The sequence below is a fragment of the Cygnus olor genome, chromosome 9 (assembly GCF_009769625.2).
Source record: "Cygnus olor isolate bCygOlo1 chromosome 9, bCygOlo1.pri.v2, whole genome shotgun sequence".
NCBI lineage: Eukaryota > Metazoa > Chordata > Aves > Anseriformes > Anatidae > Cygnus > Cygnus olor.
The window spans coordinates 11426641-11451816 of record NC_049177.1 but is presented as its reverse complement, the minus strand read 5'-3'; the positions used below and the strand labels follow the sequence as shown (position 1 = coordinate 11451816).

The following is a 25176-nucleotide window of genomic DNA, read 5'->3' as shown; positions in this document are numbered from 1 at the left end:
AAATAAAAATATTCCACTGCAGTTGAAAAAAGTTGTCGAAGGGGGACTTTAAAATAAAACTCACTGTATATTGCAAGTGGTGTTTATTCTTCTGCAGTTTTGCAAGCTGAACGAACAAGGGTGTCTCCTTCCTGCTGTGCCTGCACACGCAGATTTGTTGTGAGCTGGCTGGAGTTGTTTCATGTTTGCTTGATTTATTTTAATTTTTTAATCCAGATTGCTCTACTATTGTTAAAAGCTCTTTGGTTATATGTTTACCTGCAGGCAGTGTTTGAATGGAGAATAGTATGAAGGTACAACCTTGTCTGTTCTTGCCTTCTGTGTGAAGTGCCTGATCTTCTCGTGAGCTCCCAGTTTCTTCAGCTCAACCTCCAGTAATTTTATCCAGAAGCAGCAGGAGCACTGAGTGCATGCGAATGAACGGCTGTCCTGGGACGCACAACCTTTGTGGGTCTACGGTGTTTTATTGCTCAGGGCCTGCGCTTTGTCCCCAGGTGTTTTGCTGTGTGTTTTGCAAAGTGATTTTATTTTTTTTGTCCTTTCTTGAACTTCTGAATTCAGACTGTGAACTTGCTTTCATTTGCACAGCACAGGTTTCACATCTTTAGAGGCAAACATAAAGCCAGCGACAGATGTGAAAACAGCTGGTTTACAGCAGCATGTATGCTACAGCTACAAAATGTCATTCCCTTGCGCACCTTCAAGCACAGTTATGTACCTGCAGCAAGACACACTGGTTTCCTTAAGTCCTGCTCTCTTTGCTTAAATCAGTCCATCAGCTTTGGTTTGCAGTAGGTGAGTTGAAAACTGAGGCAAGACAAAGCTGATCGATAACAGGAAACTCAGCTGTTTTCAACCAAAGTAGGTGAGCGTGTGCTGTGTGCTTGAGTCCTCCCTAGACTCCCTGCAGCTGAATAACATATTAAATCTGGGAGGGAGTATGGATTTTACTCCATCCACAAAATCCCCTGGTACCTGTTTGCATGGTACACGAAAGACTACAGCAGCTACAAGAAAGACTTCAGTGGTTGGAAGCTGAGAGCTTGTGCTTGAGGGTATGAAGTTGTGGTGTTTCTTCGGCGTCCTACACTTAGGAGAAGTAAGCCATATCCAACAGCTTTTAAATGGTAATTTAAACAAGTGGGCTCTGCCAGCTTCCCAAAAGGCTATCGATATGTACCTTTGTATTTTTAGTGCTGGATGAACCTGCCAATAAGGAAATGGATGTTGACTAAAATATTTTTTGTATGGTATCCCAAATAGTGTAGTGGTTAAAGCTTTGCAGCCCCTCTATCCACCAGCAGCAACAAGCAGTGGATTTCCAGGGAAATCACCTCTTTGGGGTGTTTTGTTGTGTGGTGCGGTTGGGTTGGGTTTTGTGCTCAGGTGATGGAACAGTTTCCTCCCATCTGAGATGGGCACCTGAGCCCTTATGGAGCTTTAGGGTAGGATCTTATGCTTTGTAAACTGCTGAAATATTTTTATTTCACTTTTAGTGTACAATCAGCTGTTAAATGAAGACTTTTAGCTGCTCTTCTTGGTGAGAAAAAGGAGCACAGGAGGGGAGGATCTGCTGCATTAATAGCATCTGCCTGAACTTTCCCTGTCTCGTGTTCCTGCATTAAGTCTTTGCACACGGGGGCGAGAGGACAATGTCAAATTGAAACCTGAAAGCCTCTGCTGAGCATCTCCCAGATGTAGCTGCAGGGATGAGGTCTCAGATACGACAATGCCTCTTCAGGTTAGACTCCGTTTAAAAAATGCAGAAACTCATGTCCTGGCGTGTTTTTGTTTTCTTACACAAGTTCAAGGACTATGCCCAAAGTGCAAGCGGGCACTCTGGTCCTGAAACCCGGCAGGCTTTGTCACTCATCCCAAAAGCGCCAGAGAGGTGAGATGCTGAGCCCAAAGGAGGAGGAAGATGACTTGGGAGGGTGACCGTGGTGGCTTGATCCCAGCGCTGATGGCAATGCGCCCTGCGGAGTGCTGTGGCGAGGCAGGGCCCTCGACCCTCCCGACCGGCAGGGCAAGCAGGGTGGGGACGTGCTTGGCTTGGTCAGGAGCTGAGATAGTTTCGCTTCCCTTTGCATGAATGACACAATTTTTCACTTCTCTTCAGCAGAACAGCAGCAGGAAGGGAGTATGTGTGACTGCAGAGGGGAGCTGATTTTCATGCCAGCTTGCATCGCTGAGTGATGTAATGGCAGAAGCTTTCAATACCTTCTCGTTCTGGTGATCAAAGAGCCTCCAAGTCCTGGCAGTTTTACCCTAAAACCTTCAGTAAATGCACTAGGATGGGTCAGCTGCTTATACCGCTGGCCTCAGGTGCGTGCATCTCCCGTGGGTCCCCGCCGGAGGCCCGCAGCCCCGCCGCACGCTGCCGGCCGAAGCCGCCCCCTGCGGGCAGCAGGCCTCAAACCCGGCCTGGGCATGGCGGGTGGACGAGGGCGGCGGGAGGCAGCGGCCGGGGGAAGTGAGATCGCTTCTGCGGCTCTCCCCGGCCCACTTCCTCCTCATTTATGTTGTGTGCGCTGGCAGAGGTGGGAGCAGGGAGAGCGGAGACCACAGGGACGGAGCCGCCCATGCTGGATCTGGCCCGGGGCCGGCGCTGCCCGCTGGGAAGAGGATGTGGCCGAGCCACTGACCGGCTCCCCTCTTCCCTTCCTTCCCACGCTGTGCTTCCAGAAACGCGCTTTTGCTTTCTACTAAGACCTTCTTGGCCTTCCTCTGGGCCCCTTGGGGGATGCTTGCTCCCTTCAGGCACTGGGGCTCCTCTCTGGCAGCGGTGCCGCGGGCTCCTGCTTAGAGTGCAGGTCCTGGGCCAAATGCTGGCGGCTCACCTGGGCCCCTAGTGCTGGGCTCATGGCACGGTGCCGGTCTGGTGGGTCGTTTCCTTCCCCACAGGTGTCAGTGTGAGAACTGGTGCCTCACTGCAGAGGCAGGCGAGCAAGCGAAGCCCCGCGCTCCCTTCAGAGCAGCTTTGGAAAGTGATACCCAGAGTTAAAGACCCCTTTGGATCCCCTCTTTTCACCAAAAAACCCAGAGTGAGCTGGGAGGCTCCTGCTGGCTGCAAATAGGGGAGCAAAGGTGGGCTTTCCTGCAGTGAGCGGGTAAAAGTGGAGCACGGGAGCCGCAGCTGGCCAACCGAGGATGTTCTGGTGGCAGCGTTCATAGGCATGGCAGCGGCTGCGAAACCCAAGGCTTTGCAGCCTGAAGTTTTAATTCGGTTGTTAACAGCAGCGCTGGCACGTGTTTCCTTGGAAGAAGACAGAGGGTGGCTGGGTAAATAAGCAAGCAGGTTGTTCTGGCGACAGCTAGGGGGGAAGAAAAGAAAAAAGATTTTGAAGCTGATTATAGATTGCTGATTTGTTTCTTGGTTTCCACTGCTCATACTTCATCTTAAACTGCCAGGCACCTGGCAGCTTCTGGGATAGGGCAGAGCTTCAGCATGTAGTGCTGCTGTATCCAGAGCAAGTGATTAAATTAAGGGACTTCTTCACTTGCATTGTCTTGATACCTTTGCATTCACTGTGCACGCTTCAGCCACGTGGCAGTTTGAAAGATTTGATGTGGGTTTTAAAGATGGATTTTCTTTAATTTTCTGAGTCCTTCCAGGCCAGTATTTAAACACAGTTTTTCATCTAAAAGGCTTTTTTTATGACCTGAACCCCCCAGCATCTGACAGGCCATGCTCTGAGGGGCACCAGGGCTGGCAGAATACAGGGTGCTGCTCCCACCCCTGTCTCTCAAGGGAGATGCTGGTTCTTCTGCTGCCGCTGCTCTGCCCCTCAGATGGGATGCTGCTGGTGACAGACCCCTGATACAACCAGCTTTGAGGTCTTGAGCCCTCCTAATGTTTTCTGTAATGCTGTTTGTGGTTTCCCACGAGCCTGGACATTGTCATGTTTCTGTAGGTATCAATCTAATGTCTCGCAAAGCAGCTGCTTCTTCCACCCATCTCTTTTCATGCTGCATCCTTCCCTTGATGGGCAAAAAGCTGGGGACTGAGCACGGCTGGAGGCTTTCCTGGGATGCTTTGCACCATCCTGAGGTGATCTTGGAGGTCTCTAGGTGATCTTGGAGGTCTCTTCCAAACTAAATGATTCTGTGATTCTGAGCATTCTCCCCTGCGGAGCTGCTCATTTAATTCCCTCCAGTTCTCCACTGCTGTGGCAGCAGATGCAGCCCGGGGAGAAATGTTTCCATTTCACTTTGCCCCAATGGCCAGGGCTGTGGTCTTGCTGGGGGGGGAAAAAAATTCAGTGAAAAAAATCACATTTCTTGCAGGAAAAAAGAAGGGCACACTGGTGTCTGCTGGGCATCAGAGGCAGTGGGTTGCTGGTTTCTGTCGCAGTTTCTCCATTCCTCCAGGCACTAGGTGCAGCGGTCTGGAGCGACCAGGCGGAGCTGCCCCTTTTCTCAGGATCTGAGCTCCACAACCTGAGGGTCTGTTAAGGGAAAAAGACAGGAGATGGGATGGAGGAGGCTGGGTATAAAACCTTATGGAGGATCCTGATCATTTTCTGCAGCTGCAGGAGTCGCTGCGGCACACTTAGGCACCTCTGCAAGCCAAATCTCCTTCATTTTAGCCCAGCCGTGCCATTGAGCTGGATTGAAGCTTCATAAAGAGTCAGTCAGACTGGCAGCTCAATCCCTGTGCCTTTACTGTGCCAGCAAAAAAGAAAAAAAAATCCCCAAACGTGCAGCTGGTCTTTACTGGGAGAGCTCGCAGTGGGGCCTGTGATGCTGCTTGAGAGGAAGAGCAGGGGGGCAAGCGGCAGCTTTAGGGCATTTTCAGAACCACCCGGCTGCAGGATGTGGGGAAAGTGTGAAAACAAGGGTGCTGCCAGGGGCCTGTGTGTGGAGATGGGCTGTGGGGAGTGGCCCCGGTGTGTGGCTGCTTTCCGAAAAGGGCGGTGTGGGGGGCTCGGCTTCGGCCGGCCAAATTCACCGACACTGGATGAAGCGTGGGATAAAACACAGTTTTCTCTCCCTGGGCCACCAAGGAGCTGGCAGAGGAGGCTGCTTCGACCCTTGGGGCACCACCTGACTTGGTGGCACTGCGTGGATGTCATCGAAAGTTCTCCCAGGAGCCTCTGGATCAATGGGGAACGGTGTATGGTCGCAGGTGAGGATGCTCGGTATTAAGGTTTCCCAGCCCTGGGGGGAATCTCTTCCAGCTCCTGCCTTTCTGCCTGTCAGGTGAGTAGTTTTGGTGTGGGCTGGGCTCGTGGCAGGGTTTTGGGGACGAGGAGTGGGTCTGTAGTTATCGGCCGGTGTCAGCGCTTCATGTGACCTCGAGCAACACCCTGGGAATCTTGCCCGGCTGTGGAGTTTCTGACATCTGCTTTGCTTCGCTTGGCCCATGAGTGCTTCTCTCTTTTCCTTCTTGATTTTTATGCTTCAAACTTCCTTGAAAATGCAGGAAATGAAACCACAGGGCTTTTTTGTCAGTGATGTGGGAGCGCTGAGTGTCCTTCCAGAGAAGAAATGAAATTTAAAGTGAAGGCAAAAAGAAAAATAAACATATCTGCCCGGTCACGCGCACTGGCTGCGGGAGCCTAAGGACCCCTCGGCACAGGTGTCCAGCGGGTCGGGGTGACCCAGGCAGCGGTCCCTCAGGGGGGATACGTGGTGTGCTGCAATAAGCTGGCTGCCCCATCACTGGCCGCACTTAAGCAGGGAATTGGGGTGCGTGAGGACCCTGGGATTGAGCTGCTCGACCCACCTTCACGTTGACTTTTGCATCAGTGTTGGTGCTTGGGAGCTCCCTGCTTTGGGATGGGCCAGACTTGCACCCTGGGCGCTGGCTTTGCTGAACATCCCCGGAGTTCGCTCAACATCCAAAAATCTCACCTGGGTGCTGCAAGAGGCCGGGTGCTGGTGTCCCAAGGGTGCCGAGGGGAACAATTCCCCCCTGGGAAGTGCATCCCTGGCCTCGTGTCGAAGCCCGGGTCTATCAGGGGGTTGGAGGGACGCAATGTGGGGAGCACCTGTGGCAGCGCCGCCCAGCCGGCGGCTGTTCTCTGCAGCCAAACCCAACCAACCCCAAAGGGCCCTGGCTCTGCGCAGTGGCTGTGTCGAGCCCCGGCGCCCTGCCCGCGCCCCCCTCCCTGCCCACCCCGTGGTTCCTCCTTGCTGCCGGGCTGCTTGTGAGTGCATGACCCGGGGTGTGAGTGCCGAGATCAAGTAAGCGAAGTGCCTCGCCGCGCTCGCTGCCTCCATGTGACTGCAGTTTCCGTTAGCTCCTTCCGCAAAGGCTAATTCAGCGCCGAGCCAGAGAGCGGGTGGGAGAGGGAGCCAGCGGCTCACCCCCAGCCTCGGCCCCCCGAGAGCCCCCCGAGTGTGGCGGTGGAGGGGCCGCTGGGCACAGGATGCGCTGCTGCACGCCCCGCGTGCCGCCCCGGGCGGTAAGTACCTGCCCCTCGTACCCCATGGCCCCGCCGGGGGGACGCAGAGGGGAAGGAGCTGCTGATGCTGGGGGAGGCCAAAGCTGAGCTGCGAGGAGGTGGCGGTGGGGGGAAAGGGTGAGCTGGGGTGGGGGGAAGCGGCTCAGAGGGGTTTGGGTGCCACTGCCGAACTGCAGCCCAAGCCTGTGGGGTTTTGGGGAGCAGTGCTGTGGTGAGGACACCGCGGGGTCCCTCTGTGCTGTGCTCTGGCACAAGGCGCTGCTGGCGGTGAGGGCTTGGAGGGGCTGGAGAAATCACCTCACCCAGAGAAGGGTCTTCCCACCCCCACCCCGGATTAATAAACGCCGATTTCACATTGGCTTTTGGCTGTCCCATGGAAGGAGATGAGCCGGGATGCGTCCTGGGCTTCCTCTGGGGCGTGAGGTTCCAGCTTCTCAGTCTGCCAAAAATAACCTCCGATTTCTTCTTCAAACACCGGCAGTTATGAAAACGCTGCTCGCCGAGCCCCCGGCAAGACCTCACTACTCATTTGCCTGAGGTTCAGCTTTTCCCCAGATGCAAATACCATCAGCTCTGGTTCCACAAAATTAGCAACCGTGGCCCTCGTATTGAAAAGCAGCCGCTTCCCCGGCTGCACCCCGGCACCTCGGGGTGGCTGCCAGCAGCAATCGGTGCTGGAGGGGACACACTCTGGTAGCAGTGGGGTTGGTGACCCTGGGGGGCACTGGGGCACCAGGGAGGGGGCTGTGAGCCCTGTGAGGCAAGGAAGCCTCTCCTCGAGGGTTGCAGCTGAGCACGCAACTCAGTTGAGCAGGGCACGGTGCTCGCTGCTGCGGTAGGAGCCCATCACCTCCGGGCATCCCGGGCAGTGCAGGCAAGTGCTGAGGGCAGGAGGATGCACGACTGCTGCCACGGTGGGTCCCCTGGGGAAAGCCAAGCCTTTCGGGATGAGCTTCTGACCCTCTCACCTCTGTCCCCACAGGAGAGCCGCTGCTGAGATGGAGGCCCTGCTGCCCGGTCTCTCCCTGCTTCTGGTCCTGCTGGCAGCGGGATGGGGAAATGGGGTGGGCGCAGCCTGGGCGGTGTCTCCTGGCGGCTGCAAGCATGTAAGTCCTCACTCTCACAATCGTTGCCCTTCTGATCTCCTGATCCTGCCCTACAAACCCCAGGCACCTCAGCACCTCCAGACCTGGCCTTCCAGATACTGGCCTAGCACTGGAGCTAAGGCTTGGACTGGGATGTCGAAGCTCTGTCTGTGGAGCCAACACCTCCATCCCTGCTTTGCTCACCAAAATTCTCATCCCCCCCGTCTCCTCCTTCTCAAAGAGGTGTTGCATATCTGCTTCTTGCTTTAGGTGCAGAGCACCGCAGACTGCACTGGGAGATGGCTGAGCTCTGTCCCAGGAAATCTTCAAGGTGATATCGAAGAGCTGTTGCTCAATGACAACACTATCCAGGTCCTGGGCTATGCCTCTCTGCTCCCGTACCCCCAGCTGAAGCATCTCAGCTTGTCCAAGAACCGGCTGAAGCTCATCGAGCCTGGTGCCTTCCTGGACAGCCAAGGCCTCCACGTGCTCTCCTTGGCAGACAACCTCCTCTTCACCAACTACTCGCAGACAGCAGCTGCTCTTTCTGCTTTGCCAGCCTTGCGGACACTTGATCTATCTGGAAACTGCCTCACTGAGGACATGTTATCGGTTTTGCTCCTGAATCTGCCATCCTTGGAGTCCTTGTCAGTGGCCAGGAACATTATCATGAGGCTGGACTCGTCTGTCTTCACCAACTTGACGCAGCTTTTGGAGCTGAACCTGGAGAAGAACTACATCTTTGAGATTGACCAAGCTTTTGAAGGGCTGCAGAAGCTGCAGAGGCTCAACATAGCTTATAACTACATGCCATGCATAGTGGACTTCGGCCTGACCCAGCTCAAGGTGCTCAATGTCAGCCACAACATTATCGAGTGGTTTCTGGCCTTTGAAAGTGATGATCTCTTTGAACTGGAGGTGCTGGACCTGTCCCACAACCGGCTCCTATTTTTCCCTGTGCTGCCCCGGCAGAGTAAGCTGCACTCCTTGCTGCTGAAGGACAATGAGATGAGCTTTTATCAGCGTCTTCCCAACGGCACTTCCCTCGCCGATGTCACCGTGCAGTTCCTGATCATTGATGGCAACTCCACCAACATTACCACGGTCAACCTCTGGGACGAGGTCTGCTACAGCAACCTCTCCTCCCTGCGCCTCCTGGACATGAGCCAGAACCAGTTCTGGTACCTGCCGGAGGGCTTCCTGGCCAAGATGCCCTCCCTGACCCACCTGAAGCTCAACCAGAACTGCCTGGAGACATTCCACCTGTCAGAGGAGGATCCCTTGGCCATGCTGACGGACCTTGACCTCAGCCAGAACCAGCTTGTGGAGCTGCAGGTGGGTGCCGGGGCCATCCTGCCCAGCCTGCAGCTCTTCAACCTCAGCACCAACAGGCTGCGGGTGCTTCCTGCTGAAGTCTTCACCTACACCGGGAAGATCACTACAGTTGACCTCAGCCGCAACCGGCTTGACCTGTGTCCCCAGCAGGCTGTTGCAAGCGAGGTGGAGAGTCCTCCCTGTGTGGACATCAGGGGAATCGAGACCTTGAATCGCCTCTACTTGGCTGGCTGTGGTTTGCGGGGACTGGACGGCCAGCCCTTCCGAGGGACATCACTGACACACCTGGACCTCTCTGACAACCAGCAGGCCCTGTCTGGGGACCCGGGGTGGCTTCAAGACCTTGCTGCCACGCTACGGGTTTTGTCCCTCCGGAACACCAGCTTCTCCTCCTCTGTGGTGGACTTCTCTGCCTTACAGAGCCTCGTGGCCTTGGACTTGTCAGGGAATTCACTGACCGCACTTCCCAGGACTCTGAGCGCGGTCAAGCTGCGCAGCCTCGACCTCCGGGACAACTGCCTCCCGGCTCTGCCCACGGACGTGGCACGGATGCCCCTGGTGAGGAGCCTGCAGGAGCTCTACCTCAGCCACAACCCCTACAACTGCTGCACGCTGGGCTGGTGGGAGTCCCTGCAGCGCGTGGAGCAGCTGCGTGTCCCCGACGGGCGCGAGGTGACCTGCAGCTATGACTCCAGGACGCTGAGCGCCCGGGCGCTGCCCGAGACTGTCCTGCGGGCCTGCCGCTGGAAGGTGGCCAACCTGGCCCTCCTCTACCTGGTGCTCGCCCTGCCCACCTGCCTGACGCTCCTGGTGGCTTTCGCTGTGGTCTTCCTCATGCTCAAGCAAAAGCTGCTAAAAATGTTGAAGAGCCGATGCGGGGCATCCAGCCCTTACTGATGGATGGGGACGAGGAGGAGAAAGGGCCAGTGGCACTCAGGATGGTGAGCGTAGGCGAGACCTCGGCCATGAGACGGAGCGGCTGAGAAGCAGCGTTTTGGTGCTGCTGCTCTGGGCACGTCCTCGCCCCTAGGCTACCCGTCGGGGAAGTGCTTTCCTCCATATAGGGTGGTTGCTTTTATTTATTGGCCCTGCCACAGCTGCCCTCCACGTGTGCCCACAGGACGTGCCCAGGGGCCAATGCACCACCCTGGCACGTGTCTGCAGGGCGCTGGCACTGCTGAAGCCTCTGGTTGACTCCTGGTGTGAGCTGTGAAACCCCAAAGCCGCCCCGGTGCTTGGAAACTTCCATGGCGAACATTTTGCATTTGTGGGTTCTGGAGGGCAAGGGTTGAAATCTATGTGCAGAAGGTGAAAGAAGTAAGAGCAAGAGCTCTGTCTTGCTGGATTTGTCACTGAAACTTCAGCCTGGATGTCTCTGTGGGATGTATCACTAAAAAAAAAAAAGGATTGAAACGGTGATGGTGCCCCAAGCAGAACAGTCCCCAACCCCATCCCACGCTGCCCTGGTTGTGGCACTGCTGCTGGCAGTGCCCAGCATGGTGGTGAGACAAGGTGGTGTCAGCGGGGCATTTTGGTGTTTGGTGCTTGGATCCTGGCTAAAAGAGCCCCTTGGAAAGAACCTCAAGTTGCTATAATGTAAAATATTGACCAAAAGACACAAGAATAAATTATACTGCCAGTACTGTTTTTATCATGTTTATCTTTCCTGGCACCAGTCGTGGCGTGCCCTGTGATAAATGGGGCAAGCAAAACCTGTGGGTGCAGAAACCCCAGCGTGGAGCCATGGGCAGGGATGCTGCAGGAGGGGAGCCAGCTTAATGCTGGAAAGACTCGGGAAAGACTCTCAAATCCACCTCAGGAAACGGCTGTTTTCTGGCCCTATTTCAGACAGAAATAGCCAGAGCTGAATCAGGTGCCAGCTGGGGAATCCCTCATGGCTGTAGCCCCACGGGCTCCAGCCTTGGTGGATGGATGTGGATGTGGATGTGTCCTTCCACTGCAGCTGCTGCTTCTCCTTTTGGCAGGGTGCCGGGGGGCACGGCCACGTGCTGGGGTGGCAACTGGGTGGCCGCTGCTGCCCATTGTGTGTGCATTGGGATTGGGAGCAGTCAGCGTGGGTTGGCCGAGGGGAAGCAGCCTGATCAGTAGGCGACAGGAGCGGTGGGCGCCTTCAGCTCAACTGCAGCAAGGCTTTCAGCGCTGCCTCCCCTCCTGTCTTTCCAGAGCTGAGCGAGGATGTTGTGCTCTGGGTGGGTGGGCAAGCAGGAAGGTAAAATCGGTTGGGTGAGCAGGCATGGAGGTAGCTGGGATTTGGTGATATGCACGTGAAAAGCTGGTGCAGGAACGGGGTTTTAATAAATAGGCATTGAGAGGTGCCAGTGTCACTCAAGATACAAAACTCAGAGTGGAAGCACAATGTCCATGCAGCCTAAATTAACATAAATGAGCTTGCTGTGGGAGGTGTGTGAGAAAAAGAGATTTGATGATGAGCAAACCTAGAGCCCATTTAACAAAAAAAATATACCTTGACCCAACAAGGCAGTGAAACAAAATGTCACATCAGCATGCCTCCAGGCCAGACTCTGCAGCCGGGTTCTTGCATCATCACGGGTATTTTTGCTGGCCCATCGCACCCCTGGAGGAAACTCCAAGGCACTCTTGGCGAGGCTGAGACGTCATTTCGCTCTGCTGCTCTAATCCGGGGAGGATCATATATTATTTTTTTTCTTTAGAGGAAAGCAAGGGAAGTTGTTTCAACAGGGGAAGGCACCCCAGTAGCACTGAGGTAATGCACCCACGCTGTCTGCCCCCTCCAACGGTGGCCTCTGCTGAGCTAATGCCACGGTGTTACCAAAATCTTCAAAGCAGGAGTTTTGCAGTGAGAACAGGTGAGACTTAACACCATGCTTTAATATTTCTGTGATGCCCCGTGCCACCTGTGCCTTGGAACGGGGGCAGATCTTTCACCCCGTGTGCTGTGGCAGCCCTTCTGCCCAGCACGGAGGCTGTGACGCTTCCGCAGTGCCCTGGGAGCGACGGCTGGGATCTTCCCGAGGAGCAGACCAAAGCTGCCGGGCTTTCTCTGCAGCAAGGAACCGCTTGCTCTGTGGCCACAGAGGAGATCATTGTCTCTGCTACACCAGTGGCATGCAGTCAGAGAGAGCAGAGTTGAAAACAGAAAAAAACACGTGGAGCCTTATCTGATGTACAACGGGGGCTGCTGCTCGGCACAGCCACCATCTTATCACTGCGCTCAGTAGGAAGGCGGCTGTAGTATGATGCCCTGCAGAGTAAACCACACTGAATGACACTCCTGCCCCTGTGTCGTTTAAAAAGCTCCTGATCCAGCTGGCGACACGAAGCTGGGGCAGTTTGAGGACGCAGGGTGGGAGGAGATCAGTCTCCTCCCTGTGGGGAAAGCCATGGTTGGCTGGGGCAGGGGCTGGCTGCGATGAGAAGCCTTACATGGGATTTTCCTGGATGCTAATTGCACTGAAAGCTAATTGCATAGCTGTACGTCATCCTGCTGGGAGATCTTGCTGATCTTGGTCACCTCCCACTTCCTACCATCACGATGCCGCAGATGGAGCGGTTCCTGGCGTGAATCCCTCAGCCATTGCTTAGTGCTCAGCTTGGGCAAAGCTTGACTGCGCTATGATTTTGGAAGCGTTAAGCTCCAGATGCCCCATCCAGGGAAAACAAAAAAAGGAGCAAGGTATTTTCTCTTGCAGCCTCATTTCTGTGTTTTTAGTTATTATTAACGGTTCTTTGTCAAAACCCATCTGCAAGTCTTAATAAGTTTTTCCAAACCTGGGCATAATATACTGTTATGGCAAGAGGCTGGAGGCTGTTGGAGAGCAAAAAGCAAGCAGCATTCAGCATTCTTCCCCCAGGGCACGATAAATCACCTGTGGAACCCATGTGGTCTCTGGAGGGAAGGAGATGCCTGTGTCCTCCTGCTTTGCATGGCTTGCTCCATCCCGTGAGCCACCCCGGTGAGGCCCTGTGCCCCCGAACCACTTCCAGATCTGACAGCGTCAGCTGGCAGCAGAAGCGTGGGGCTTTTCGAGCTGCCAGACCTTTGCATTTAGCCTGGGGCAAGCTGGGCTTGTTCCTCCTCTTGCATCATCACCAAGAAAAAAGTCACTTTGCAGGCTGCGCTGATTGCTGTAATCGCTAGCTTCTGCAGCTTTGCTCACATGTGGTTGATCTGGGGTTCTCTGGCTGATTTTGCTGCTGCAGGAGAGCAAGGGTTCCTGCTCTGGCTCTGTGGGAGCTTTCTGGAGCAAACAGAAGTGTTAAAAGCCTTGGCTTTGCCACTGGAGTCCCAGGAGCTGCGCAGGAAGAGGCTCTAACAGAGGGGTGCCTTGGACAAGGCAGCAGACAGGGAATGATGACTAACAATGAGGTAAGGAGCCAGGAGAAGGTTTGTGCAATGCTTGGGAAACCACGGCTGGCACCGTGAGTGCCTGCGAGCAATGGAAGTATCAACCAGGACCCAGGCTTCTTCTCAGCAGGTAGGACAGAAGTCAGTTTGCTCTCCTCTCCAGCTGCTTGCCTGCAGCAGGTTGCCCCGTGTGCAGAAGAGGACTTGCTGAAGGCAAGATTTTTCACAGAACTGACTCTATCATTTCAGCGTGTATCATTTTATCATTTTCTGAAGAATCCTAAACTTAGTTCTTACAAGAGAGCGTGTCTTGAAGAGTACAAACCAGTGAGGTAGGCAACAGGACTAGAGCTTCAGTGGGATAGTTAAAATATTTATTTATTTGCAGAGAGAAACTTTTCAGTGATCACTGAAATGCTACTTGGAGGAGTTTTTGCTGTAGTTTTGCTTACTTGCCACGTCAGTTTCTTCCCTGGTGCTATTTAGAGCAAGCTGGGAACTGTAGTCTGATGATGCAGCGGTGGTAAAAGTTTTGTTTAACACCACCCCTAGACTCTATGACTTTCTACCATACTACTTTTTTCAAATAGTGTAAGCACACTTTCCTAGAACTGAGCATTTACTGAAAGAGCATCATCTCTGGCAGTATAAGGAAGGAAAAGGCCCCACTTCATCAGTTTGAAATCACTGCCTTTTCAGAGTACTTTCAAGAACAACTTATTCTCTAAATATACAGACACAGACAGACACAGATTTCTAGGTTGGAAAAGACCTCAAGATCATCGAGTCCAACCTCCGACCTAACACTAAGTACTCCACTAAACCATATCACTAAGCTCTACATCTAAACGTCTTTTAAAGACCTCCAGGGATGGTGACTCCACCACCTCCCTGGGCAGCCCGTTCCAATGCTTAATAACCCTTTCGGTAAAGAAGTACTTCCTAACATCCAACCTAAAACTCCCCTGTCGCAACTTTCGCCCATTCCCCCTCGTCCTGTCACCAGGCACGTGGGAGAACAGACCAACCCCCACCTCGCTACAGCCTCCTTTAAGGTAACTGTAGAGAGCGATAAGGTCGCCCCTGAGCCTCCTCTTCTCCAGGCTGAACAACCCCAGCTCCCTCAGCCACTCCTCGTAAGACTTGTTCTCCAGACCCCTCATCAGCTTTGTCGCCCTTCTCTGGACTCTCTCGAGCACCTCCATGTCCTTCCTGTAGCGAGGGGCCCAAAACTGAACACAGTACTCGAGGTGCGGCCTCACCAGAGCCGAGTACAGGGGCACAATCACTTCCCTAGCCCTGCTGGCCACACTGCTTCTTATACAAGCCAGGATGCTGTTGGCCTTCTTGGCCACCTGAGCACACTGCTGGCTCATATTCAGCCGACTATCAACCAATACTCCCAGGTCCTTCTCTGCCAGGCAGCTTTCCAACCACTCATCTCCCAGCCTGTAGCGCTGCTTGGGGTTGTTGCGCCCCAGGTGCAGGACCCGGCACTTGGCCTTGTTGAACCTCATACAGTTGACCTCAGCCCATCGGTTCAGCCTATCCAGATCCTCCTGCAGAGCCTTCCTGCCCTCGAGCAGATCGACACACGCACCTAACTTGGTGTCATCTGCAAACTTACTGAGGGTGCACTGGACGCCCTCATCCAGATCATCGATAAAGATATTGAAGAGGACCGGCCCCAGTACCGAGCCCTGGGGGACACCACTAGTGACCAGCCTCCAACCAGATTTGACTCCATTCACCACAACTCTTTGGGCCTGGCCATCCAGCCAGTTTCTAACCCAATGAAGCGTACGCCAGTCCAAGCTCCGAGCAGCCAGTTTCTTGAGGAGAATGTTGTGGGGAACGGTGTCAAAAGCCTTACTGAGGTCAAGGTAAACCACATCCACAGCCCTTCCCTCATCCACCAAGCGTGTCACTTTGTCATAGAAGGAGATCAGGTTCGTCAAGCAGGACCTGCCTTTCATAAACCCATGCTGACTGGGCCTGATCGCCTGCTTGCCCTGCAAGTGCCGCGTGATGACCCTCAAGATAATCTGCTCCATGAGCTTTCCTGGCACTGAGGTCAAACTGACAGGCCTATAGTTCCCCGATTAGAAATACCGTTTCTTAAAAATAAGAAATACCATTTCTTAAAAATAAGGATTTATATTTGTGTAACCTGAAGCTGCAAATTTAAGCATTGCTTAGGGAACATGAGAGTAATATGCTCATTGCAGCGGTGATTCACCCAGCAAATAGCCTAGTACACGTTTAACATTACAACAAGTAGCAATAAATACCATATGCATACAATAAGGCTTTAACGTTGCTTCCAAGATATAAATATTTAACGCTTTATTTTCAAATGAAGCTGAACAGAAATCATAGCAAGGCAAGTTGGTGAGGTTCTCAGGCAAAGCTGACTGAAATGTAAACACATGAGAGAGAAATAATTTTAAATTATTGTAGGCACTCTTACATAGGAAAAGATTAAAAACACCCAAAAACACCCAAGTTCAGCTGTCCCATTTCCATTTCTTAAAGTTTATTTAAACCTGAAACCAGTGCAATACCTTAGGCCTCCGATCCTCCATGGCCAATGTAATTCAGTTCATCAACTAGATGAACTGAAGAGGATGCAGCAGAGTAATTAGGATGACACCGTTCTCTCTGCTAGGCATATGGGATTTGTCTCTGCCCACCCAGGTCATCTTTGTCTAGAATCAGACTTCTTCCCCTGACTCCACATCCCAGCCACAGGACTCCAGCTGCTCATCCTGTGGAAACTCAACCTCCACATCATAGACAAAATCTGGGTCATCCTTCTTCTTCCTATTCTTCTCAAAGAGCTCATCCATGATGCTCTTCCTTTTGGCTAGCTCCTTGTCATCCAGTTTGTTCATATCCTCTTCTGGGTCGATGGTCTCTTCCCGCTGAACCTTTTCCAGGCTCTCAGCCAGACTCTCTCCTCTCAGATGACCTTTCAGCAAGCTGTGTAACTTCTCCAGCTGACGTAGCGAGACTCCTTCTAGATAAGCCTTGTGCCGAGGGTTATTCTTCAGCTGCTCTGCAGCTATGCTGCAGTCTGAAGAGAAAACCACCTTGAAGAATTACAGGGGCAAGCAAATCTCCTCATACAAAGAGATCCTCCACTCCCAAGCCCTCACAAGTGAGACCTCCAGGTTAAGCAGCGCCGCTACTCAGATTAAGATGCTGCCCTGGGCTTCCCAGGAGAGGGAGCATTACCCCAAACCTGCCTGCTGTGCACTCCCTGCCTGCTGGTGCAGAGCTACCCAGCAGTGACTAAAAATGGTGTTACTGACCAGCTGCTCCTCCCCTGTGTGTGGAGGGGACTGGGGGAATGCTGCAAGCAAACACACCACACCTGAGAACTTGGAGAAATTCCTGACAGGCATGATGCGCTGGCGAGTCTTTTCCTTGTCCTTTTCTTCATAGATCAGGATAACGGACGGAGGCTTAAAGCGAATGCCGCACTTCTTCGCAACGCAAGCCATTGCAGTTCTTGCTGACAGCTGAAGTGTGCTCGGTTTTATTGGAGGAGTCCCCAGCAACTTCAGTGCTCCTGAAAAACAGGAACAAAGGGAAATAAAGCATGAGTGGCTCTTGGTCGTTGTCTTTTCTCAGGATTAGAGTAACCCACATTCAGAAACAATGTGCACCACAGTGCAAGTCTCCCTAACTCTGTGGCGACTTGAACACATCCCTATGTACAATTTGAGCTGGGCATGGGGAGCAGAATGACTCTCGAGGGTTCATTTACACTTTTGTCACCTCTTGGCTTTTGAATCTGGATTATGTATCACACACAAGTTAAATTCTTGGTCCACAGCTAAGTAAAGAACTGCACAGTCAAATGATACCTAAAGCACATTTCATAAGGTAAGGGAGAAGCATGCACACATACAGTTGATGTATCTAACACTAGAATTCCTTTTTAAAAAAAAAACACTTTATAAGAAGAGGGGCAGCAAGTCTGTTTTTTTGTAAAGGTTTCTTATGGTTTCAGAGTGATCTCAGCACAGCAGCATATCTATGACTAATGATGGATGGGATAAGGAGAGAGGAGATTCAAAATGAACAACTATGATTAGATTCCTTCTTAGGAATCAATGAAAATATGACACTGCTTTTAAAGAGAGATGACATCCACTTGTTTAGTCATTTTCAAGCTAAAGTAGACCACTAAGGAAACTGAGAAGTTAAGAGTGACAAGCAGAAATGCTTTGGACGTAGGGCATTACGGTTGGTAGAGTTTAAGCTATATAATGATCATGAAGGTCAATGATTTATTAAGGTTTGAAAATACTACGCTGTTGTGTGGGGAGGAACAGGGAACTTTTGCCACACATAAAAGGTGGAGAAGGAGGTGGATGGGGTGGAAGAGCTGACTGACTCGCTAAATCTATAGCTGTATTTATATAGGTGGCAAGGCCAGACTGTATGTCCTAGAAGTTCATTTTTAAGTAAGGACTGTGAAACCCTCGAGTATCTCAGCGCATAGGTCAGCTATGAAATGAACGAGGTTAGAAAGCTCATCCATAATTATCCTTCTTGCTCTTCTCTGAAGCATTTTGTCTGGCAACTGGGGAGAGGAACGTTAACCTGGCTAATAGTGATGACTTCTCTTTTTCTGCCTGATAATATTTGTCCACACACAAAATGCTCGAGAACTCCTTGGTGTCTGCTTCTCCTTTAGCTCTGACCCCACTCTTTCAAGTTCGATGGAATATGAGAGGAGACCGAAAGACCCCGGAATGCTGCTGCAGATCCTCCTTCCCAGCTCAGTACACTGGATGTACGCATTGCTTTCCTTTTGGTTTTAAGTAAGTGAAAACATGCCAAACATCCAGGTTGTCTCTGTCTCTGACTGCGCTACAGCCTGCAGGAAGGCAAAGCATGGAATTATAAAAAACAAAACTAAAAATATATTATGTCTCCAAATCAAGAAAAAGTAGTAATCTTTAAAAGTTACATTGAAGTTGAGGTGAAAGAAATCTTCTTTGTTAAAAACACATAGTAAACAGTTCAAATTCGCGGTAATATTCCTCAATACTGAAAATTAACAACAGTGGCTCTACTTTAAAACAAAAATAGCTAAAAAAAAAAAAAAAGCAGAATTCAGTTAAGAGTCCCTTTCCGTATCTTAAAACGAGAAGCGACGCCTCCAACAACCGAAATTCCTTTGTAAAGTATAAGCAGCAATCACGGCAGAGACACCCCTAGGGGAGAACGACAAACAGGAGCACAAGCCACCGGGGTGCGGTGAGGAGGGACAAGGCATTCCCTGCCTACAGGGACCGCGGCAGCGCTCCCGGCGCCCGCAGGAGGCCCGAACCCAGCCCCTTACGGAGGCCCGGCCTTCCCCGGCCAGCGCTGGGCCCGAGGCAGGGCCGGTTTCGCCGCTCCCGGCCCCGGCCACGGCCCCGGTCCCTCCCGCCGCCGGCGGCCCGGGCCCGCCGCGTTGGCTTGGCAACACCTCAGGGCTGGGTGCCCCTGCCCAGGCCCTGCCGGCCGCAGGCGCCCCGCGCCACAAAATGGCCGCCCCGGCCTCCGCCGCGCGGGGGGGCGCAGTGCAGCGCTGGGGCCCGGCCGCGGGGCGGGGCGGGAGCGGGGCGGCGGGGCCGTGAGGAGAAGGCTCGGCATGGCGGGGCTGAGTCCCGGGCTGGCGGCGCTGCTCTGCGCCCTCCGTGAGTGCCTCGGTCACCGGGCGCGGCGCGGTCCGGGGCGGTAGGGACGGGCGGCGCTGTGCCGGCGCTCACCCGCGCTGTGGTGTTCCCCAGAGGTGCAGGCTGCCGGCCGGGGAGCCGCCGTCACGCAGGAGCTGCAGCAGGAGGGGTTCCACAGGTGGGGCCGGATTTGGGGTCTTTGGGGCGCGGTGCTCGGGTTTGGGGTCTGGGGACGCGGTTAGGGTGAGCTACCAGAACCACAGGCTCCTGGCTGGTGAGGACGGGATGGCTCTGGGCGAACCGGAGTTTGTAGTGCTGAACGCGCAAGAGCCGCAGCTTGCCTCCCCGCGTGTCTCCCGGTGGGTGTGCCGCCTGGTGAAACGTGGGTGTAAAAGTGTTGCTTCTGTGCCTTGATTTAAGGGACCTGCTGGTGAAGGTGGACCTTGGGGAAACCGGAGAGTGGGCTGGAGGATGCTCGGTGGTTGCTAGAACTCATCTGCCGCCAGGAATCTACGTGGATCCCTACGAGCTGGCATCGCTACAGCAGCACAACTTAACGAAGGTAACGACCCAGAAGGTCAGGCCGCTTGCAGCCTCTCAGGTAAGGACGTTCACGTGCTTTGCCGGCAGCTGAAGAATGCCTTGCTCAGGAAGCTGCACTCTCTGGTCATCTTCTGGCTCCTTGGACCAAGGTGATTCGTTCCCTTTCCTGAAAGTTGCTGCACGGTAATATTCGTGACTTCTCATTGCATCACTGTCTTACCAGCACCACCTGGCACAGGGCAGGCACGTTTTGTGTAACGTGCTGCTGATGTTTCTACACGTAGGCATGCCTGTCAGCTCTGCTTAGCCTCAGATAAGTAACTGTGGTAAACGGTATTCAGACTGAAAAGAAGGAAGATTAACCCCAGCGATACAGGAGCAGGGTGGGAACAGGCAGGGAGCGTGTTCTACTGGGCTGTTTGGTCTTCCTGCCAAGACGCTGTGTTGAGGTGTTAAAAAGTGCAAAGCAATGGCTTCCCTGGCGTGCTTCAAGTGGATCCGGACTGAGGAGTCTCACCGCCTCTGTTTCATCACAGCTTTCCTTCTTACCTTCCAAAACAAGCTTCACGTATTGGATAGAGAGATGTGTTAAGGCTGTGGCTTTATAGTAATCTCCTTAGGTGCTTAATTCAGTTGAAACAGAGGCAACGCCACTGAGCAGCTTCTGTTGGAATGCTTGCAAGCGCAATTACAGCCTTGCTAATTGGTGTTACTAATTAGCGCCTGTTCAGTTAGTGTCAGGCTATCGGAAAGGTTGCATTGCAAACTTTCCATAGGTAAGAATGATTTATTGGAGAGTGAGTTGAAAAGCTGTTTTGGAACAGCTTAAGGACAGAACTTCCAACCTGATCCTACTAACCAAGAAATTGGGCCCAGTGTTAGAAAATAGAAAAAGGAAAAAGGTTTCCACTAGAATTGCGTTGTAGTAATCCGCCATGTCTAATAAGAGGAGACAATCACTTTCCAATGCCATCTTGGTGCTGGGCATCTTCTGGGAGGGTACCTAAGTTTTACAGCTGAAGGTAAGTATCAGAGAGATACTTAAAGATTTTCTGAGTAGCTATTATAGACAGCTGTGGGGGTCCAAAGTAAGCAGATGCGAAACCCTTCCCCTACACACAGAATAAACTCCAACAGTAGAGCTTCCTTGGTGCTCTGAAGACCAGCATGTTAATGCAGGAGTTAAACTTTTTTTTCCCCTTCTGATGCTTCATTAGGTTACGGCAGCAGACTGTGAGCACTTAAGTCCCATAATCATGCATGAAATATTCATACCTTTTTTTTCCCCCATCTCTCTCTCCTTTGCTGATTCTGGTTGCGACCACATCTGGATCTTTGTTTACTTGCAGGCGGTGTTAATTCCTGACGTCGTTGATGTGGAGGCTCCTGAGTACTCGGCCACAGGCCTTGTGGTTCTCCTGTACTTGGAACGCGACCCTCGCTGTTTGCGCTGTTTCAGAGGTGCTTTGCCCGTGCATGTGCGGTACCACCGGCCAGCAGGGGATGGGGAGGAAGCACTGGTTGCTCTGAAGAGTCCAGAAGTACTGGTCTGCTGCTGCGATGGTGAGATGCTCTTTGTGTACCCTTTTTGGGGAGCGAGGAGCTGTGAGCAGTACAGAATCTGGATCTATACCTGTCTTCTGGAGGTGGAATTTCCTCCGCCTGGAGTGGAGGAGTCACATGAACACGAGGGGAGGATAGCAGCCCTGATAAAGGCCACATTGTCTTCCTCTTAGCATGTGCTGTGCATTAGGATGGATGCTGCTGCCTGACCAAAGGCAGACTGATTGTTAACAGACTGCTTGGAGTTGTGCTACTGCCATTAAACCCTTGTACTGTAGGGATGGGCTCTTTTGCCTGTAAGCGCTGGCAGTTGGTCTATTTGTCCCACCCCCTGCAGGCCCTGGTTTGTTAAAAGGTCAGCTGCTCAGGCAATGTTTTCACAGCGTTCTTGTGGCAGCTGAGGCTCCATTGTGTATTTAAAATTATTCCAAGTGTATTTAAAATTATTCACTGTCAGGTACTTAGAGCGACCAAAGTATTCTAAAGGTTTCCAAGCTTTTCTTCCTGTGTTTGAATAGGGGAGAAAAGATAGCAACCACTTTTCCTGATGGTTGTGGTTCCCAAATTCCTCTGAAACAAGAACCTGGTGTCCACTGACAGTGAATATTTTATGTGAACATTGGCATTCTCTGTTTTTGCTAAAAACTGTACTAATTTTTCATGAAATTGTTCTTGCTAGCCCCCACATCAAATGTGCCACTGATTCTCAGCTCCTTTATCTTATTTTGGGTGTTATTTGAGCAATGATTTTCTGGGATAAACTTAGGGGCAGGAAAGACTGCCTGATCAGATAAAAGGAGTGTGAAATATTTCTAATTTTTCTGCCATGTTTAGTATTGATAAGCAGGAAAAATATTTATTATTAATATAAAAGCATTTAAAGTATTGGAGGGGAGTTCTTGCATGCGTCAACAGGAGGTCAGCTGGGAGAAAAGGAAGAATGTCTTCCATGGTTTTGGGGAAGAGAAATCGTAACTGCGTGGCTAGAGTTGAGGGGTGCGCGGGCCAAAGGTGAATTCTTTTCCCCATTAAGGACAGAAGGTCCAAGATATCACATGGGGTGAGATTCTTCCATAGGTATCCACTGTATCTGTCTTATGTAGATCACCTGTCACCGGAGAGTTGGAAGCCTGCTGAAGTGGAAGCTCCCTGCTCAGGGAAAAGGGACTACCCCTGTCAGTGGTACAGCGCAACACACAAACCTGTGAGTTCATATTTCTGAAGGCAATTCTTGGTTCTTGTTTGACAGTTGCTGCCTCTTTCTGTGATGAGCAACTTCCAGAGCACAGGACCTAATCGATAAAAGCCTTGTTGTGTGAATTCTTACAGAGGCTCCCTTCTTCCTTTCTGACCTGGTTTTAATGGGTGTCATCCTGCCATTCTGACATGCCTGCAATCACTCGGTGCTCTTCTGTGCTCTTGACAGTGGCTGCTCTCCTCATCTTCTTTTTTTTTTCCTTAATACTTTACTTGGAATCCTACGATATAATTGGCACTAAATTAAGAAAAGTCTCTGCAGTATAGGTTTTTCAGATGAGTAGCAAAGTGGGAAAACCCTGTTCCTATCTAATAGAAAAAGGAATAAACGCCCAAAAGTTGAAGGAGTAAGACCTTTAAAAAAGGCCACTTCTGTTTGTTATTGGATTGGCTAAGTGTCTAGATGAAGTTTTCTTTATCCTGTGTTCAAAACTAAGGAAAGTTGGATCTTTAGTGTGATCAACAACTGCTTTACAAACTCAAAAAGGTTGTGCTAGCATAGAGATTCAAAAATAAGACTAATTTGTGTAATAAATCTGTTGGTTGTGTAACATGCATGTTTTCCTACATTTAAGAGATCTGCAGATGTCTGTTACGTGTTTTGGAGCTTTCTGCATCACAGAGAAGCCAAATAGTTGTTTCCCATGGAGAAAACTGGCTTCTCAGTGATCTGCAAAATGCTCATTCAGAGAGTGTCTCTATTCAGTGCTGTATTATGTACATGTCCTCACTGGCAGGCTTAGAGTAAGAACAAAGCCGTGGAGGATATAAATGGCTGCTATTCAAAATGTAGCAGAAACTTTTTGAGCTTTGTACAATAAGAGCAACTGGCTCTCTCTAAGGGCAGTAAATCGAAACGTTAAGTTCCATCTCAGTTTTCTTCTGGGATTAAAAAATCAAGCCTTAGCAAAGGGCTAGTTAAATAGCGGTCTGGTTACTAGTCCTCTAAGCTGCAGTCAGAAAGAAACAGCTTGTTAAATGTGTATAATTCATGTATTTTTCTTCGTAGGCATGTGAAGAATTGATTCTTCAGGTTCCAGTGGGGCTCAAGCAACATAGTGCCTTAGTGTGCGTCGTGACTCTTCTTGCCACGGTGTTCTGTTCCAGTCTGATTCTTGCTGCTGTATGCAAGCACGGACACTTCTTCTCCCTAGTCACCTGCTCAGAATAAAGAAACAAGGAGCGACTGAGCTCTGTGCAGCAAAAACTAACTCAGTGTTACATTGGGTTCCTAAGTGAATCCTTCTCTACTGTTATTTATACCTTGGTAATTCATGTAGGTCCTATGACAGATTATAGTTCTCTCAGCCTAATTCTTACAAACACCTTTCATGCACAGAAGACCACTTTGGTGCATTGTGAATAGACAAAGCAGATGGAGGATAGCAATAGAGCTGCAGAAAGCTGAAAGGACTGCCACAGGCAGTGTGGCAATAGTCAGGAACAGTCTCAGTCTCTGATTCCCTGCCCCAGGCCAGGGCCTGCTTCAACTATAGTGCTGCTCCTTGCAGAGGTGTTTGTAATTTCTTGAATTCAAACCACCTGATTGGAGAGTGGTTATTAAGGGTATGAAAAACATTATCTAGTCATAAATGTTTCTGAATTTGAAGCTTGTTTAAACTGTCCACGTGGGTTATGCGTGACTTTGCAAAGAGGCATTCTTTACTTGGGACCGTAGAAGGCTTAAACAATTAGGGACTAGGAGGGATTAGCTGCTCTTGGTCAAATCATTCAGAGTTGAAAGAGCTTAGAAAATTTGAAAGGAATTTCACCCTGTATCAGAAGCTAAAAGAATCTCCCTTGGGAGATTAAAGCTGATGAAAAGATACAAACTAGAAGCAAACATTTAGAAGACTTGCATTCAGCCATCAGAGCAGTTAATAAATACATGGAAATGGAAGGATTACTTAATGGAAAAAATGAGTTGCTCTGGATTGACAGAAGTTGGTTGTTGTTTTTAATCGTCAGTAGGTGGCATTGTGACCTTACTCACAGGGGCGGTTGGAGAAAATGTTACACCTCACGGAGTTAAGAGCAGGTGATTTTTGAGGGAGTGTGGGGGAGATCAGTGAAAATGCTGGTTTTTAAATTCTGTCCTCCTTTATATGCAGCCATGACTGTTTCACAGCAGAATCAGCCTTTCATCACTGTCCAGCTGTAGCTTCAGGATCCCCTGGGCATCCTTCCTCTGCTTCTGCTGGAATTCAATAGAGAGCTCGTCTTGTGACTTTGCCCGCGACAGGTTGGCGAGTGCTCTGACACTGGGCTCTTGTTTTCCCCTGACTGTGCTGAATGATGATGGCTGCGCCAGTACTTCATGCACTACCTCAGAGGCGTCATGCACTGCATCTGTTTGGGGGAAGGGAGAAATTAAAGAGGACAATTGCAGGGAGATTTGGTGGCTCTTGCAGTAGGGCTGAGGAGAGAGGCTGTAACACTTGCCTCTGAGTGGCATTTTTAACTCCCAGAGTTGAGTTTGTCCTCGTGCTTTCTCTCCGGTGCAGGTACGTCATTCTGTGTTGCAGTTTGACTCGTGGAATGGCAATGTCCCAGATTGCCACTCGGCTTGGCAGGTCTTTATCTCCTGAAAGCTCACAATTCATCAGATAAGACTAGTTGAAAATCACAAGTATGCTAAAACAAGCTGCCTGACAGTGTAGTCTAATGAAAGGAAACTAATTTCCTTGTGACAAATGAGGAAAATATTGCAAGATGTTAAACATGATGAGTAGATGATCTGGAAACGCGTGCAAGTGATGATGCGAGAATGTAAGTGTGCATTAGCGGTAGGATGTTCTATGAGCAACTGTGGCAGGAGGGGCTTGAATTATAGGGGGCTTAGCACTGTTAGTATGAAACAGATTGTTGACTTTAGAACGGAGTGTAGCTGCTGGAGGGTGAGAGGGAGGGTTTTCTGTGCACTAATCAGCTTGTGTGGCTCCTGGTTTACTAAGTAT

At 51.2% G+C, this 25176-nt stretch overlaps 3 protein-coding genes across 9 annotated transcripts; 2 read left to right on the top strand and 1 right to left on the bottom strand.

Moving 5' to 3' along the window:
- Positions 1-1395: 1395 nt before the first annotated feature.
- Positions 1396-12061, top strand: NRROS (negative regulator of reactive oxygen species). 2 transcript variants are annotated; one of them, XM_040567256.1, is made up of 4 exons: positions 1396-3087; positions 5007-5128; positions 7393-7516; positions 7766-12061. In XM_040567256.1, exons 3-4 carry the CDS (start codon positions 7409-7411, stop codon positions 9725-9727), a joined length of 2070 nt encoding a protein of 689 aa, XP_040423190.1. In that variant the 5' UTR covers positions 1396-3087; positions 5007-5128; positions 7393-7408; the 3' UTR covers positions 9728-12061. The 2 variants fall into 2 exon arrangements, with proteins under 2 accessions (XP_040423190.1, XP_040423188.1); XM_040567254.1 differs by lacking the exons at positions 1396-3087; positions 5007-5128 and adding an exon at positions 5198-6410.
- Positions 12062-15499: 3438 nt separating this feature from the next.
- Positions 15500-19348, bottom strand: CEP19 (centrosomal protein 19). Of its 6 annotated transcripts, none has more exons than XM_040567275.1 (4): positions 19278-19348; positions 18950-19035; positions 16555-16752; positions 15500-16254 (listed from the first exon to the last, which is right to left on the bottom strand). In XM_040567275.1, the coding sequence occupies exons 3-4, from the start codon at positions 16682-16684 to the stop codon at positions 15893-15895; spliced, it is 492 nt and encodes a 163-aa protein (XP_040423209.1). In that variant the 5' UTR covers positions 16685-16752; positions 18950-19035; positions 19278-19348; the 3' UTR covers positions 15500-15892. The 6 variants fall into 6 exon arrangements, with proteins under 6 accessions (XP_040423209.1, XP_040423204.1, XP_040423210.1 ...); XM_040567270.1 differs by lacking the exons at positions 18950-19035; positions 19278-19348 and adding exons at positions 17990-18069; positions 18163-18305; XM_040567276.1 differs by lacking the exons at positions 18950-19035; positions 19278-19348 and adding an exon at positions 18538-18560.
- On the top strand, positions 18747-23426 carry PIGX (phosphatidylinositol glycan anchor biosynthesis class X). Its single transcript, XM_040567269.1, has 6 exons — positions 18747-18877; positions 18971-19034; positions 19277-19418; positions 20749-20962; positions 22066-22166; positions 23229-23426. The coding sequence occupies exons 1-6, from the start codon at positions 18832-18834 to the stop codon at positions 23388-23390; spliced, it is 729 nt and encodes a 242-aa protein (XP_040423203.1). The 5' UTR covers positions 18747-18831; the 3' UTR covers positions 23391-23426.
- Positions 23427-25176: the final 1750 nt, after the last annotated feature.